The sequence below is a fragment of the Mercurialis annua genome, linkage group LG8 (assembly GCF_937616625.2).
Source record: "Mercurialis annua linkage group LG8, ddMerAnnu1.2, whole genome shotgun sequence".
In the NCBI taxonomy this organism is placed as follows: Eukaryota; Viridiplantae; Streptophyta; class Magnoliopsida; order Malpighiales; family Euphorbiaceae; genus Mercurialis; species Mercurialis annua.
The window spans coordinates 34,176,993-34,195,745 of NC_065577.1; the positions used below are offsets into that span (position 1 = coordinate 34,176,993).

At 31.3% G+C, this 18,753-nt stretch overlaps 1 protein-coding gene across 1 annotated transcript; it reads right to left on the reverse strand.

The window, feature by feature from the left end:
* Window positions 1–15,429: 15,429 nt before the first annotated feature.
* LOC126661961 (ricin-like) lies at window positions 15,430–17,931 on the reverse strand. Its single transcript, XM_050355845.2, has 6 exons — window positions 17,861–17,931; window positions 17,661–17,768; window positions 17,510–17,523; window positions 17,288–17,373; window positions 17,146–17,227; window positions 15,430–17,090 (listed from the first exon to the last, which is right to left on the reverse strand). The coding sequence occupies exons 1-6, from the start codon at window positions 17,929–17,931 to the stop codon at window positions 15,478–15,480; spliced, it is 1,974 nt and encodes a 657-aa protein (XP_050211802.1). The 3' UTR covers window positions 15,430–15,477.
* Between the last annotated feature and the right edge of the window lie 822 nt (window positions 17,932–18,753).

The window sequence follows — 18,753 nt, forward strand, 5'->3', positions numbered from 1 at the left end:
AGAAACTACTTAATCAAGGAAGGACATTATCGGATGGCAAATATCAAAGGTCTTACGCCAAACACGCTCAAATGCTACGTTTTCGAATGATTATTCCGCACAACTACAAATCTGTTAGGAAAAAGGATTTATGGATACTGTGTACATAGTCACATGCCGGCTTCCACTTTTTGAAGTTGAATTTGTTGACTGCAAACTGGGAATGAAGCTTTTAGGTCCGACCAGACTGTATGATTACATATATATATATATATATATATATATTCTATTATTATAAGTGATTTAGAATTATGTTACATTCAGTCAATATATAATATGTAATGAATAAAACATAGCAAGACCGTGCGACTACTAGAAAATAAATTAGTAATAGACATATGTGTATTGTTACTGATGTGAAAAAATATGTGTTGACGCGTCATTGGTTAGTTAATTATTGTCATGTTATTGTTTATCAGATATATCAGTTTACAAATTAGTTTTGTTTTGTATTATTGAACAAGGTTCACACACACACACATATATATATATATATATATATATATATATATATATATATATATATATATATATATATATATATATATATATATATATATATATATATTACTAATTAATAGATGTGTTCCTGCTATTTTAGATAAAAGTGACACATATTTTGATACGCGATTATTTGATGAACTGTTGTTACAATAGCTAAGCTCTAATGCATCCCAGTTTGCACAACAAAATTATTATGAGAAAATATTTGTATGTATATTATATTAATAAATGTTTTAATTTGAGGTTAATTAGTTTCTTATTAATATATATGTTTTTGATATTTAAAAAAATGGTAGCTCATTTATCGATAAGTGATTATTTGACAAACTATGATTACATTGATTTTAATTTATGCTACATCTCATTCTGCACAAAAAACTGTAATATAAGAAAAATTTGTATATATTAGATTAATATTTGTGTATAATTAAATATTACCTATTTTTTTATTTTAAATTTGAATTTTTAAAATCTACAACCTTTTTGAAAAATTTCATTAAAACAATTTGAATACTTTACAAATAGTGCTATGTTCCAAATTTATACATAATGTCATTATTGTATTATCTAACTTTTTGAAATAACGGTCATATTAAAACGGTAATAAACGGCCATTTTTTTTACTATTTATACTCTTTTTTTTTTATTTGTTAATTTGCATAAACCCTCTCATATATTTCCTATTTCCTATTTTTCACATCCCACTTTAAAATGAAATATTTTTGTTTTTTTATTATAGTTTTAATTGTCCTACTTCTAATTATCATGTTCCATCTCTCTGAAGACGAATTTTTCTTTTTTGTAATTTTATTTTTTCTTATTATTGGCCCACTGTTAGCTATAGCACTAATTATAGATTATGTGATATAGATTAATTATCGTAGCGTAATGTATTTTTCGTTAAAGCGATTTGCACTGTCATCATTTATGTGTTGTCAGTTTCGAGTGTATCGTATAGTAATTGCGTAATTGCAGGTGACGGCCACAATTTCGGTTCTTTTCGTCGCAAGAGTGAACGTTCAACCGTTACAAGTTGTAGAAGAATACCATTTTGTTGGTTCGTAGTACCATCAATGTACCTTTTATTTTTAACTATGTAGTTGTACTACCAATGCTTAATTAAATAAAATTATTTATTATAAAGTAGTTTGCTTACTAATTATCATTGTACAGTTGTGTTCTAGCAGCAAAGCATTAGTCGTATAATTGTGTATTGTTAGTTTATGCACATGGCTTTTTTATATATCATTTTTTTTATATAGAAGTTCAACACAATGCTTTTAATAAACCAGCAATTTGCACTACTAAAGTCGTTACTAGGCCAGCACAGGAAGATGTTGGTGTTGGAAAGGTTGTAATTTTGCTGATTACTATTTTCCCTAATGGTGTTTTCAGTTTACTTACGTTAATTACATAGGTCAATAATTTAAATTTTGTTAGTTGGCTTATTGTTCTATTTGTATAAACGACACACCTATATTGATGAAGAAAATTGAAATGATTGATGATGTATTGAACATTGCACCATAGTTCGCTCTCAGTAGCGGTTGTATAGTGAGACACAATGAAGAAAGCATATATACGTTTAAAAGTATGGCCGACTGTTACGTGATTTGCATAGAAGAGAATACTTTATTCAATGAGCATTGATTTAATGATAAGAACGTGATGTTAATTTTCATTTTACATTTTGCAAAAATATTACAATTAATAATACTTATGTACAGATAAAACTATTATTTCATAATAAATTATGAACGGTTGAACATTTGAATATGAAAATCCATGTACATTGCTCATGGTGTTTTCGAAGATAGCAAAATTGTTAATTTTATATTGCGTTGTTGTTTTCATGTAGGGACGGTGAATTAATTACTATCAACTTTTCAAACGCATCACAAATTCAAATTTGCTGTCTTGTGATTGCTATTATTACTTTTGAAAAATGCCGGGACAAAAAAAATAAATTCATTTGTCAGCTTTTCCATTCCATTTCCAATCAATTTTTTTTTTTGATTATGTCATTCACTACAATAATTATTGCTATAGCTTTCCCCTACGTGTCTACGCATAGACTTTAATTGTTAAATTCACTTTTTAATGGGGCTAATATATAATCTATTCTCCGTGAATTAAGGACTGCCTCTTCTTTAGTCTGTCCTTTTTACATATATCACCTTTAATGTGGCCCTCATCCTTCTCAGACTAACATTTATATTTTTTAATTCTTTAGAAATGCATTACTCTTCGCCTCAATATATAAATTGATTATTGTTGTGTCCATCGACACTCAACATTGGCTTGGACTTCCTCTGCATACAGTGGTACGTTTGTCTGACTTTCTCTTCGTAAGTTTAAGTTTTGTGTTCCATGTTTGTACGAACTATTAATTTGCCAAGTATATATATTCGCATCTATTTAAATTGACGACGTTATGTGATCATGTTCCTTTAGGTATATTTTAAACAGGATGCCAGACCTTATAGTCACGTATGATTACTTGCTTGCACTAATGTTATCGGAATTAAAGTTGTCTCGGCATTTTTATAATGTTGTTAATCATGTCGGTACATTTCTGTGGGATGCGACTGTTGTTTTTCTATTTACCGACTCTACTAACGGTCCAATTAATGCTGAGTTCCATGGTCATAGCAACATCTCTGAAGAGGATGCGAAAGAAATGGCTGCCCAATGCGGTGTTGATTTTTTAAAAAGCGAATTTGACGTCGTAATTAATCATTACAACACACAACGGTTAGAAGTTATAACAAAATGCATGGATGATATTCTAAAACATTGCGGTGGGCAAGACATTTTATATATTGAGCTGATGCTAAGATACAAGGACCTAAAGAAAAAATATAAAAGACTCAAAGGTTGCGAACATTAAGATTGTACTATCACCTTTATTTGGGATGCCAAATATTGTTTAAATATGTTTTATTATATGACGTGTATTGTTTAAAATTATATGGCAATTTTAAGATTTAGCAAATAATTTAGCTGCTGTAAGATTTTGAGCGTTTAAGTAATATAGTTGAATGTTAGTTAAATTTGGTCTATTTTAGAGTTCTTTTGCATTTAATTTTTTTTAAAGTAAACTTTAATTATTATATGTTGTAATATTGAGCATAGTTTTGTTTGGTAATTATTTTGCCCTTTTAAGTAAATCATTTATACTTGGCATGACGATAAATTACTATTCGAGTGTTATATGTTCTTAGTTTTTCTTTGCCATGTTTGTAATTTGCATTCTTTATTTTGAAATGTAATGAATGCATTACCCTTTAATTCATGCCTGATGCATTTTAAAGCTCATGATTTAACCCATATTTTTTCGGTGATTCTATAAGTAATATAATCTGGAATTTATTCTTTAAAATGGTTTGGTTGTGTGAAGTTTATGCGAGACTTTGTAAGCCATATTTCTTGAATTTGCAGATGCCTATTGTGTCAGTTAGTTGTGTGTATCTACTATTAGCTGGGCTGAAATTGTTACATATGCCGACTCCAACTTACGAAACTGATCCTACGGTAAACGGCTGGCATTATTGCAATGTCAAGTTTACATATAACCATCGTCAATCCAATGATTTGGTTGAGAAAGTCTATATTGCGCGATCTGACAATGCACACGACGCTAAAGAAAAGGCGTCCAGGTTGGCTCTTGAATTTTTAGAAGAGGCTTGTGGATTGCGTATTATCGATTCCTGTCACCACGACATGCGTCGGGTGCATCGTTTTTTGTGTGTATTTGATGACGAATTTCTCGGCCAACGTAAACCGGAATATACGGAACTGTGTGAAATGCTTGCAATACTAATCAAAGAATGTGAGATGCTTGAATCGGTTATGTAAACTATTATTATTATTATTGGTGTATGTGTTTTATGTTATGTAAGCTGCTTGAATCGGTTATGTAAAATATTATTATAGTTGCATGCTGCTTTATACTTTTTCTATTTCAAACTACATACTGTTTTGAACAAACTTACTCTATATTAACTATTATTTACAATTCTAAATTCCAAAGTTAAAGTTTAAAACCCTATACATTTTTTAGGAACATTGGTTAAATAAGATTTTGGATTGTCTTATGGCTAACATAATGTGTTGACGAAAATCAAAAACTGTACATAGTGGAGTTCTTGACGTAGAAGACCAAAAATTATCAAACGTCCATGCATATATATAAAGGCTAACAAAAATAAAATATTAAATAAACATATATTAGGATTTTGTCAAACAATCGCAGAAAGTATTTATTATACTTTACCGATTACATGTCAAATTGGACATAAACATTAGACATAATCTATAATCACTTTTAATAATAGCTCCAAAAATATTTTCGTCAAAAGAGCACAACACTTTAAAATTAGATCTAAAGTGTGCTATGGCTAATATAATGTGTTGGTGGAATCTATATTAATTGTGCTAGAAAATATCAACTCTTATATTCTCTTATCACAAATACACAAATTTCAATACAGTACCCTGCTATTTTTTGTTTAAGTAATGGATAAGTTTGAAAAAAAGAACCAATGGATAAGATTGTTTTAAAAATAATTTGCAATTTAATTATGCAATTGCATTATGACGAGCCTAAGTTGGGAGACAGAGATTTAGTTATGACATCTCATGGACCCTAACACAATTGACAGAACTTTGTTAATATTCAACATATATAACTGGTCATGTGAATAAATAGTTACCTACAATGTCATATAGTAGTACTTTGGGCATTGTGCATATAAATTGTCATAGGCCAGTGTCGGAAATAGACTTTTTTTCTGCAAAAAAAACATGACTTGAAATAACATCTGTCCTCTACATCCCTATACATAGAGCTCTATAAAATTAAATTTGAATATCTACACATATCTTACAAAAGCCTTAAATTGCGGGCAGCCGTTCCGTGTGTTTTGTATACTGCTCGATTTCTTATCACAACTTTAATTTTCAAATCCCGAGAAATAAAAAAAGGAGTTTACATTGCCCACATATCTTCCATGGAAAATATAAACTTATGAGTTTCATAGGCTTCCTCACATATATAACTCTATCTCATTAACTATTATGCACATATATATATTTCTGCCTGCACTTCTTATTTTTTACACCTGAGGTCCATGCACTCATTACTCCTATTGTGAATCCCTATACTACTTAATTCAACATTTCGTGGTCTCCAATCCAAGGGAGTGTTAACGGCGTTAGATGCTTCCATCCATCTATTTACTTGGCAACTTCATTTCCTTATGTGGCATGTGACATGGCAGAAGCCTTATTTTTTGAGTCTCCTCTTCTTCTCTCCAAACCCAATCCTATTGAATGTCCATTTCCAATCCGATCCCGTAGTGAGCCTCCGACACCATTGCATGAGATAAGAATGGAAGGTGGTGATGGCGTTGTTCGGTGTGATTGTGGAACTCCGGCGCGAGTTCAGGTCTCAACTACTGAACAAAATCAAGGTCGGAGGTTCTACACCTGCCCAAAGCCAAATGTAAGTTTCAATTACTGTTTCGCTTGAACTGATTTCTTAAATTAAGGTTTGTATTAATTAGGGTTATTATTAATTTAGGTTAGTCATTAAATTAGGATTTTTATTACAAATTAGGGAATGTACAATGCTGATTTGTATACATTGCTGATTTGATTGTATAATTTGCATCTTCGATACTTAATTGCAGAATCCAGATTGTAGGTTCTTTGAGTGGATTGACAAAAATTTAGATGGCTACGCACACATGATGGTCACTAGCTTGAAAATGGAGGTGACTCATTTGAAAAATGAACGTAATGCAGCTCTACTACAAGCTGGTGAAGTTAGAGCCCTTTTGGCAGCTAAGGTGATAGAGAATACTTCACTTACAGGAGAAGTTGATGCCCTAAAGGAGATTGTTGACATGTACAAACATAAGAACCAAATTCTCAAGGAAGAAATGGGGCTGGAAATGATGGAAGTGGACACATTGAAGGAGAGGATTGAAGAAGTTCAAAACCACCATGCACAAGCCAAGAAAACCAAAACAAAGCTGACCTATGGATTATATGGATGTGGGGTAGTTACAGCTGGGGCAGTTCTTTATGCATATTATCGTTAGACCTTATTCCTTAGATAGTCTCATTTTTCTTGCTACTGTGCTTAGTATTGTAATGTATAAAGGTACTGTATTTTTAAATTTACTATTATTTCATATTGTGCCTTTTTTATTTCAAATTATGTACTACTTATTCGAACTTAAGAATATTAATTATTATTTATAATTAAGTTAATATAATATGTCCCCGAAGCAAAGTGAGGGTTATATACTAGTAAACCATTAAAAGTGAAGAAAACATTAGCTGAATTCAGGCCACAACTTTTGATTTGCTAGCTATCCGGACATAAATTTTTAAATTCAATGCGAAGATCCTAAGCTTCATTTTTTTTCACCATTGTAATTTGTTAATAATTTTGTTATCGTCGTTTTATTTATTATAGGGAAAAGTATAAAAATGGCCTTTATATTGGCACTGAAGAGTAAAAATGACTAATAAAATTTTAAGCATAAAAATGATCATAATATTTTCACTGACGTGCAAAAATGACAATAACATTTTAAAAATCAAAATTTAGACCGCTCTGTTAGACATGATTAAATTTCACCGTTAAATAAAGATATTTTTTTACATTTTTTAAAATTATTAGGATCATTTTTGCGCCTCGATAGCAACATTAAGGTCATTTTTATATATTTTTTTCTTAAAAATGATGTAACTGTTTTGCGCCTCGAATCCGGTCATTTTTAGAAAAACCGATTTGATTCATAAATTTTATTAGATTTACATTTAATTTTCTCGAAAAGAATACTAAATCCATCTTTAAAAAATATATCTATTATTTAATTGAAACAACATGGAATATTTCAAAATATTTATATATTTTTATAAAGTTAAATCTGTTAGATTATTTTTTATATGTAATCTGTTAACTTTAAATGAATGATATAATCTTTTGATATAATCTATAAATACATAGAAATATTATATTATATAATATATGTACAAAGATGTGTATCTTCGAAGTGGTTCATGTATCACCAAATCATTAATATATTCTGGGGCTTAATATATAGTTTGACGCCTGAACTTGTACCCTTTTACCCATCTAACCTCTAAACTTAACGTCTCACCTATCGAACCTCTGAACTTGTTAAATAATCCGATTTAACCCCTAAACTTGATAAATATGTAAATATTGAACCCCTCCGTGCCACCTGTCACTTGAAACATTCTAGAAGAAATTGTGTACGGAGGGGTTCAATGTTTACGTTTTTATTAAGTTCAGGGGTCAAATCGGATTATTTGACAAGTTCAGAGGTTCGATAGAAGAGACGTTATGTTCAAGGGTTAGATGGGTAAAAGAGTACAAGTTCAGGGGTCAAACTATGTATTCAGCCATATATTCTGGTGTTAGAGTTTGACTTTTATAAATCGAGTTAAAAATTAAATTACAAATAAAAAAATTATTTTTATGTGAATTGTTTAATACCAAAATTGTAGTCGATAGAGATCAAAATTTTAAATTTTAAATTATAGCTAAATATTTTAAAAATAGATAATAGAAAAAATAGATGTTTGGGCTAATCTATCTGACATTATAAAAAATAAAATAAAAATATTCATAGATACTAACTGAAAAAAGAACAAAAGAGACAAATTTAAATGATATTATTTGATTGGGAGAATATTTACAAGATAAATTTTATAATAAAGATTCAAAAAATGATTTTTTTTGTATCTTATGTTTCAAGGCGTAAAAATGACTCTAATAACTTAAGGTGTAAAAAATCTCAGTTTATCGTTGAAATTTAACCCTGCTAATAGAGAAGTTTAAATTTTATTTGAAGACATTCGAGTCATTTTTACATTTCGGTAGTAAAATTGCACCAAAACAATCATTAGGTTCATTTTTTCTAATCGGTGACAATGTTAAGATCATTATTGTACCTTTTCCTTTTATTATATTTTGATACAGAAAATAATTCATATAAACTCACTAAATAATCTATTTTTGTAGTCGAAAGTCTGGCAAATTGGAGGCAACGAAAGTACCAAGTCCGTGTGATAAGCGCGGATGTACTCATTCAATTAGACTGAGTAGAGTGGACCTTCAATCCGAGTTTTCACATGCAAGTCCATAAAAGGGACCCATTTTATTATGGCTAAAGCCACTTTAAAAGTGTTAAGAAATTACACCAAATAACTCAAATCCTGAAAAATTTATGTTAGTAACTCATAAAATATTTTTATATAAAAATCTTTTATTTTTTAAAAATTATTTACGTGTTTACCTCATTATTTTTTTAGTCCTATTTTACTCTTAAAATACACTCACTCTTCCATTGTTAGTTACTTTTCTCCGCGTCACTTTTCTAGATCTCATATGTTGGTAACAACTGTATTGCCATTTACCGGGGCTTCTTCTTACCATCTTTCTTCCTTTCATTCCGCCTGAACTATTCGAGTCCATTCACGTTGAACCTAATAGCATAGATAGAATTATAGGAAGCTTGATTATTATTAATATGAAGACTGCTTTATATACAGCAGTAAACTACAACAGATTAGCTAAATATCAAAGTTGTTACAACAATAAAATATAAATCTCAAAAGAGTTTGAACTGGTCTATTCCTATATACAAGGAGGAGAATCCTCTATTATGCCCCCTCAAGATGGACATCTTAAAAGAAGTCCAATCTTGCTTCGAAGATCCAAAAACCGTGTTCTGGGAAGTGCCTTTGTAAGAGCATCGGCTAACTGATCCTTAGATGAGACATGTGCAACTCTCAGTGAACCATTCTGAACTTGTTCCCGTATAAAGTGAAAGTCAATCGCTACATGTTTCACCCGAGAGTGAAAAATGGGATTGGAGCATAGTTGCGTAGCTCCCAGATTATCACAATAAATGACAGGACATGTGGGCACTTGAATTTGCAGGTCTGTTAACAATGAACATATCCAAGTTATCTCAGCTGCAGTATTCGCAACAGAGCGATATTCAGCCTCAGTGGAAGACCTTGCTACTGTTCTTTGTTTCTTCGAACTCCAGGAGATTAAGTTGCGTCCCATATAAACCAAGTAAGCTCCTGTGGATGAATAATCATCTTTGTTTCCTGCCCAGTCAGCATCAGAAAATGCGTGTATGGTGGTAGATGAGTTGTGATAGAGTTGTAAACCTTCGTTAACAGTACTTGCTAAGTAACGAAGAAGACGTTTGACACACGTCCAATGATCAGATGTGGGACGATGCATGTATTGAGATAATCGATTGACTACAAAGGCTATATCTGGTCTGCTGATTAGAAGGTACTGTAGGATGCCCAATAAAGCTCGATATTCAGTTGCATCATTAAGTGGGCTGCCTGAGTTAGCTGTAAGCTGAGTATCACAGAGCAGAGGTGTTTGCACTGGTTTTGCCTCTATCATCTTAGCTTTAGCCAACAACTCCAATATATACCTTTTCTGCGACAGGATTAAACCATGGGCATTAGGCAAAACTTCGATACCCAAAAAATATCCAAGTGTCCCCAAATCTTTGAGAGAAAATTTTTCAGCAAGAAGTGTTCTAAATTCAGCAACCTTTTGAGGCTTGTTTCCAGTAATTATGATATCATCAACGTACACTATGAGATACAAAATATGTGCACCATCATTGAACACAAACAGTGACGTATCAGCCATAGAATTCTTGAACCCAAACTGAAGAAGATAAGTTCTGAGTGCAGTATACCATGCTCGTGGAGCTTGACGTAACCCATAAATTGCCTTTCGAAGCTTGCAAACATAATCTGGTTTATCCGTATCTATGAAACCCGAAGGTTGAGCCATGTAAACTTCCTCATTCAGGCGGCCTTGAAGAAAGGCGTTGTTGATGTCAAGTTGCCGTAGTTCCCATCCATGACTTACAGCAACGCTTAGAACAATTCGAACAGTTGTTGGCTTTACTACAGGACTGAAAGTATCATGGAAATCCACCCCAGGCCGTTGATGAAAACCTTTGGCCACTAACCGTGCCTTATACCTGCAGAGAGAGCCATCAGAATTTCGTTTTATGCGAAAAATCCACTTACACCCAACAAAATTAATGTGAGAGGATGATGGAACTAGATCCCAAGTCCCATTTTTAACCAAAGCATTAAACTCATCTGACATTGCTTCTCTCCATTTGGAAGATTTTAAGGCTTGTGTGACTGTGGTGGGTTCGATTTCTTCTGTTTGGGTGAGCTGGGCAAGAAGATTGAGTTTCTGAAGAGGTTTTCGAATATTGTTTCTGGACCGCGTGACTATGGTGTGTTGTGTATTGGCTATTGGTTCAGATTACGGAATAGTGGTGTCAGAATTTGTAGTAGTAGGTGATGAAAGAGCTTCTGCTGCCGATGACGTCGAGAGTGGCGACAAGCTGATTGTGTTGGGTATATGTGTAGGTGATGGAAACCAGGTGGCTACAATATTTGGATAGGAGATGGGCTCTTTGATCGGTCTGTTGATGAAAGGAAAAATAGTTTCTACAAACCTAACATGTCTAGATACATAAACTTTGGATGTTTGTTGGTCAAGACATAGATAAGCACTCTGAGTTGTCGAATAACCAAGAAAGACACAAGGTTTTGAGTTTGACTCTAATTTGTGAGATGTATAAGGTCTGAGCCAAGGATAACATAGGCAACCAAAGATTTTGATTTTATTATAGTTGGGTTTTTCATTAAATATCTTTTCATAAGGGGAAAAGTGTTGTAGGGTAGGAGTGGGCATTCGGTTTATGAGATATATGGCAGTGGCAAAAGCATATGGCCAATATGAAGTGGGTATAGAGGCATGAGTTAATAAGGCAAGGCCAGTTTCAACAACATGAAGATGTCGTCGCTCAGACATTCCATTGTGTTCGGGAGTGTGAGGTGGAGTTGTCAAATGAGATATTCCATTGACTGAGAGGAATTCAGATAATGCTATAAACTCACCACCATTATCAGAGTACAAAGTTTTAATGGACTTCTCAAAATGTTTTTCGACAATAGCTTTGAACTTTATAAAGATATGTTTGACATCAGATTTGTGTTTCAAAGGGTAAAGCCAAACGTATTTTGTGAAGTGATCTACGAAAATCACGTAGTATTTAAATCCATCAGTGGAAAACACAGGCGACGTCCATACATCAGTGTATATTAGTTCAAGTGGGTGTGTAGATGTTAATGTGGATTTGGAAAATGACAACTTGTGACTTTTATTTGATAAACACGCATTACAATTGACATCAGAAGATGTTAAACTGAGACTGTTTGAAGAAACAATTTGTTTTAAAATGGGAATGGAAGGATGTCCTAGTTTATGATGCCAATTTGAAGACATAGTCTTGACACTAGAAAAAGCAATAATTGGAGGAGTTTCCGGCCACTCATAAACGCCACCTTTAGCATGACCCTTCATTAGGATTGTTCCTGTGTTGAGTTCCTTCACAAGAAAAGCATCAGGTAAGAATTCTATGGATGTGTTGTTGGAGTTACAAAATTGATAAATGGAAATAAGATTTTATTATTCATGCTTGGAACACACAGGACATTATTCAAAGTAAAGGATTTATTAGTTTATAGTTTTTATAATATTAGTTTTTTTTGCTATTATTTGTATAAATTTATTTTAAAATTAATTATTAATTATGTGCCGCGTAAATACGCTGAAATGATCAACGGAGTTTTCTTATAGATTCTTACCGAATGAAATTTTATTATTCATTCTCAACAAATGAAATTTTTTTATTAGTCCCACTTTTCTAAAACACTATATTTATATCTTCATTTTTTAATTAATTTTTTATTTTTATAATTGAGATGGATTAATCAATAATTCTAAATACATGTCTAAGTGATGGTGTAAAATACAAATACAAATATAATTTTTTTTTTTTGATGAAATAAATAAAAGCAACACAGAACACAGAAAGAACAAAAGCAAATAAAAAAAACTATAAAAACTTAACCAGCATCTCCCTTGTCTTGGATTTTTTTTTACATTAGATTCATAATGGACGATTGTTTATGATATCAAATTGATTAGTATATTCAACTAAAGAGTTTGTAAAGTATTAAGGAATTATATCATATTGAGTGACATGTCTTGGAAAATAAGAACTAATTTATAAAATCTGGTAATTAATGAATTTTTAATAATATATTGAGTTCCATCAAAAAAAATATCAAAAGACAATTTATCAATTTATTCAAACAAACCAATTAAGATTTTTTTAGTAATAGTCATCTTTAATTATTAACCTTTATAATATTAAATAAAAACAGCAGCTCAACTTTTATTTACAATTGTCAATTAAAATTTGAAATGTAAAGTGAAAAAAAAAATACAGTATTAATATCGCTGATTAAAGAATATAGTTTTCTTCATATATTAAATCAATATCAAATTTCTAAGTTGGTTCATGTCTAAATAGCATCGTTTTAAAAGCAAATTATATAGAAAAATTAAACTTTAAATCTCTTTATATATTTAAATGTGATAATAAAAAAATATAATATGATACAAAATGTATAATAGCTAAAAATAAATATGCTTTAATTATTATTAAAATTATTAATATTTTTTGCAGAATAGTTAGTACAAAAAATTAATAATCTGAAAAATTATATAAATCATGCGGAGTGTCTAATGTAGTTATCAGCTATAATAAAAATAAACATCAATTTTACTTATAAATGCAAAACAACCCCGTCATATAAGCAGGTTTGATTAGAGGTAAAAATAGAATACCCACATAGAAAATTTATAAAAATATAAAATATAAATATCCAATAATTTAAAATAATTAATTTTTTAAGTATTTTTTTATTCTAATTTATTTTATTAGTTCATAAGTTACAAGATATTGCATTATAGCTATTATTTATATGAATTTGATTTTAAAAATAATTATTAATTAGATACCGCGCAAATACACGGGCTTACGACCAGTGTAGTATATAATTTACCACTTATTGGGAGAGATTTCTGACACTGGCTGGTTTATATCATACGTGTATTTATGCTATTAGTATATAGAATTAAGTGGTGCCTTTGTATACAAATTATAATATTGTTATATATAAAAATGATGAAAGGATGTTATAATTACCTTTATATATATATATATATATATATATATATTAAAAATTTAATTTATATAACGGGTCATATAAATATCACATGTATTATAGTTTTAATTTGAATAAGACAGACAAAATTACAATTTTAATTTATTATAAAATAAATATTATATCTAATAATTTAAAAAATATTCATTTTAAATAACGGATCACATGAAAACTGTGAGAATTTAGTTTAAATAAGATAAAATAGATATTATAAATTAATGATGAATTTGACTCCAACTCACACTAAAAAAGATATTAAATTACTATAGAAGCTTGATTCAATAAAAAAATAAAGAAATCTGTATGAAAAAAAGTTGTAGGTCTAGTATTTTATAGGATTTGAGTATATCATATGTGTTTCATAGCAGTAAAAACACTAACTCTATATATGTTTATAAGAACACTATTAGAACCAACTTAGGTCGCACGGAAACGGAAACGGAAAACGGAAACGGTACGAAACGGACACGGAGAAACGAAAGTTTTTTAAAATGAAGGACACGAAACGTGGGGGAAACGTGCAGATAACAAAAATATAGGGATATATTTATAAAAATATTATCTAAATATTTATGATAATTAACAAAATAATTTATTTTAATATACTAAATATTTAAGATTTTATAAATATATAAAAAAATATAATATAATTCAACACAAATAAGTATATTTGATGTATTGTGGGCAATGTGAATATAAAATTTATGGGTAACTAGTTAGATTTTTTTATTTGTGGTAATAATTTTAATTTTTTTATGAACTTTTAATTTTTATTATTTACGGAAACGGCCCGAAACGTTTCGTATGGGTGTCCAAGAGTTTCCGGTTTCTGAAACGTTTCCGAAACGGGAAACACAACTTTGTCGAAGTTGTGCTTCTTAGGAACCAACTATATAGTTATTCAAAGTACTTCCGTCTATTTGTTTATAGGAATTATGAAATAATGAAAATATTATATTTAATATATTTAATCATATACTACAATTTTAATTTAAATAACTTTTGTAATAATTTTTTCACAATAATATTTAATATAAATAACGAGTCATATAGATATCTTAATTAACATATTATACATCTAACGGGTCATATGAATATCGCTCACGTGCGTAGCACGTGGCGAAACGCTAGTACTACATATAAAAGAACGGATGGGACGAGGACATACAAATTTACCGAATAATCCTTTTCAGTTTATTACTAAATAAAGGTTTTATAGTCATTAACTAATTAGTTATTTAATTGATTAATATTGTAATTAAAGTATTAATTAGAATAGGTAGCTAAATTATCTCCAATTTAATTTTTAGTATGTAAAAAATAATTAAATAGTCTCCAAATTAGTAAGAATATCTATCTTTTAGTTTGACTTAACTACAAAATTAAAATACATATTTGGTCAATATATTATTATTTAAATTTCTATTTTATTATTTTTAAAGATATTATTAATAAAATTAAATTAACTATTTAGTTATGGTTATTATAAAACCAAAAGAAGAATAAATTTAATATGGAAAAAAATTTAATAACCGAATATATTATATTTACTTTTACAAAAATTCTTAACTAATTTAATATTGATTATAAATAAAAAGTTGATATAATTATAATAAATTTATATGTATATTGACGAGTTACGTTACGAGCCACGTGCATAGCACGTAATGCGAAACTAGTCATTATTAAAAGTGGGTGGTTTTATTTGTAGGGTCGCACATGATACAGTTGTTGTTTTACAAGACTGAATCAGAACCGGATCATCCACTTCTGGTTGGGATTTCCAGTATGTGACCAAAGGATTCTCTCTTTAAGTGATGGATCGTTTCCCTTGACATCCAGCACCAGTCCATGTTCCAGATTCCAAATAGTGCCATCCCTCTTGAACGCCCATCTCTGGCCCGGGATCAAGTCCGTGCAGAGATGAAGCTCGACGACACTTCCACTTCTCGCAGTAAGGCAGGATAATTGCTGGCCGCTAGTGCGGATAGAACCATCGGAATAAAAAGCCCACTGCTGTTCCTTCTTGGACGATACGCATTCCTCGACCCACACATTCGCTACATTTGCTTGCAAGCAGAGACCATTAAGCCCAACAATGGATGACATAAAGGGTTGTATAATGTTTGTAGGATGCCATGATTGAAGAGTAGTATTGGCGTTAGTCTGTAGGAAAAGTGTTTCACCTTTAAGTTTAATTGGAGATTTTATGCCCAAGACTAGACGGGATATGGGATTTATGATGGTTCCATCATCGCGTGCTTTCCAACGGGTCGCACCTTCAGCAGCAGAATCGCAATCGTATATCATGATGTAGGATCCGGGACTGAACGACCCATCAGCGGTCAAGCACTTATTATTGGCTCGAATAGTGCCGTCTCTTTTCAAGGTCCAAAGTTGATCCGCATCTGTATTAGTTTTGCAGGGCCATAAGACTATTGGGTTGCCATTGTGCCACCACCCGTTATACACAGCAGCACATAAATCAGTTGGACCAATAATACGCACTGTAGGCTCCTGATATTCACAAACACCATCATTAGAATTTAACACGGTTAGCACAGAAAATAGCTTACTCGGCTTTGCACATTGGAACAGCATGAGACCAAAAATTTGAACTAAATAATCACTCAGCCTATCGACATAGAAAAGGGAATAGTCGTCTCTTTGTAGCTGAATTCGGTTTCTAAAAACTCCTTGATTAGACATCTGAATTTCTTCGGAGAGGGGGCCCCAACTATTTTCAAGCCTAAGGATACTAGGGCTTGGAGGACGTTCTTGGTTCCTTCTGATTCTGCGACTCATATCACTAGATATGTATTGGAATCGTGCTGCCTCAGAAATCATTTGAATGGAAACCAGAAAGGCACGACGCAAGTTATTCTCAGAACCATGCCTATTTGCATAAACTTCGAAGAAGGTGACAGCATCGTCTAGTGCCTGACGGCCCAAATTAATCTGATCTCGATCCCCTACCTCTCTATTCTCAATATCACCATACCCACCAGTAAAAGACAACATATGTCGTCTTCGAGCATCCACGAAAAGCCTAGGAATCGCATGTGCAACGTCGTCATTGTCTGGTTGGAAGAAAATGAAAGTGTCTCCAGCTCGATAGCCAACTACGTATACATTGATGACATCCAATGCTAATGTAGCAGTGTACCCTCTACTATTCGTCAGTTCCACTAAAACGAACCGTCGACTTATATCCACTCTCTGTGGCAGCACTAGTATTCCATGCCTCACATCATCTCCTGTCGCTAAGCGATTGCGCAGCTCAATAATGAAGGCACTGTAGCTTTCCCCAGTAGCATCTTGAATGCTAAATCTCACCACTGGGTAGTCTTTCAACGATCCCACTGATTTTAGTCCCAACCATGCATAACCATAATAATACCACGACCAGCTGCATACTCACAACTTTATATCCTCTCTCTCTTAACTTCTCCATCTTTATTCCCAATATTTTACCTGTCCAAACGCCACGAGAAGGATTCTAAAGCAGCCTCAATTATGAGTTAGATAAATAAAAGAAAACATGCAAGTAAGTAAGTACAAATTTATTCAGTTTGAGGCATAATAAGTTGTTGAGTGTGGGACGATAGACACAGAGGATAGAGTGTAATGTCTCTGCAATCTCCGCTACATATATACAAACACTAGTGATAACACATGTGAATATATGCTAACACATCATCTGTCAAGGTGTACAAGCAAATTAAGTGTCTTATACCTTAACTACTCTATGCTATTGTCTACATATTAACTGCTTGCTGACATATCATTTTATCACTACAACATCATGCAATAGAAGACATTCAGTTTAGGTCAAATGTACAAATTGGACCTTACGTTTTGTTCGGTTCTGAATTTGGACCCTAATAATTTTTTTTTCAATATAAGTCCTTACCGTTTCAAAAAAAATTCACATCGGACTCTCCGAATTTAAAATGCCACGCTGTCCATTAGTGGGTGTCCAAATCATCGCCACCTTGTTGAAATTAAATAAAAAACAATAAAACTCGTCCACCTCAGCGCTAACATGGCAAAAAATTAAATAATTATACATCAATTTTACTAAAAGATATTACTAAAAATATATTACATTAAAATCATTAATTTATATAACCTCTTCACTCTTCTAATCACATTTTCCACTGCTAACTTCACTCTAAGAGCATCTTCAAAGGGAGTCACCATTTTTCCCTCACAATTTTTCAATTTCGTGAATTTTCCCCAAATTTACTTCAATGGTCATCACCAAATTCTTCACCAAAATACATATTTTTTTACTTTTTAATATTACAATCATTTTTTTGAAATAATATTATAATCATTTTTTATTCTTAACATATTATACACGTTTTACCAATTACACCCACAAACTTATTTATGCTCATATTCGTCTGAATTCTACATATAGTATTGTTATATCGTAAAATTATCTATGTAATGTTTTTTTATTATTATCTCGTAAAATTAATTATGTAATATTTTTTTTAATTGTCTCATAAAATTATTAATATAAGATATTTATGTTATTGTTTCATAAAATTATTCATGTAATATTTTTATATCATTATCTCGTTAAATTATTTAATAAATAAATAATTAATTAAATACAACTACAAATTATATGTATCAAAGTGTACATTAACCATATTATTATATTCAAAAAGTGAAATAGTGAAGGAAAATTTCTTCACCATTTTTGATGAAAGAGAGTGTAAGAAAGTCATCAAAATACATTTTTGTGACTCCTTTAGAGATGTGGAGTCATCGATTCCCATTTTGACGACTCCCCTTAGAGATGGTCTAAATCCTTATTAAATCTCATTATCAATTTATCCCTACCCTTTTCTTCCTCTCCAGACATTTCACTTCCCACTTCAAAGTTGATGCCTTTCTTTGTACAGATATTCAAATGGGTAGCAGAATCCAATCTCATCAGCTTAAAAATGGCCTCTTCGAAGCAACCCACAATGGCGCCGACGGTGACATTAAGAAATTAGGCGACCTAGG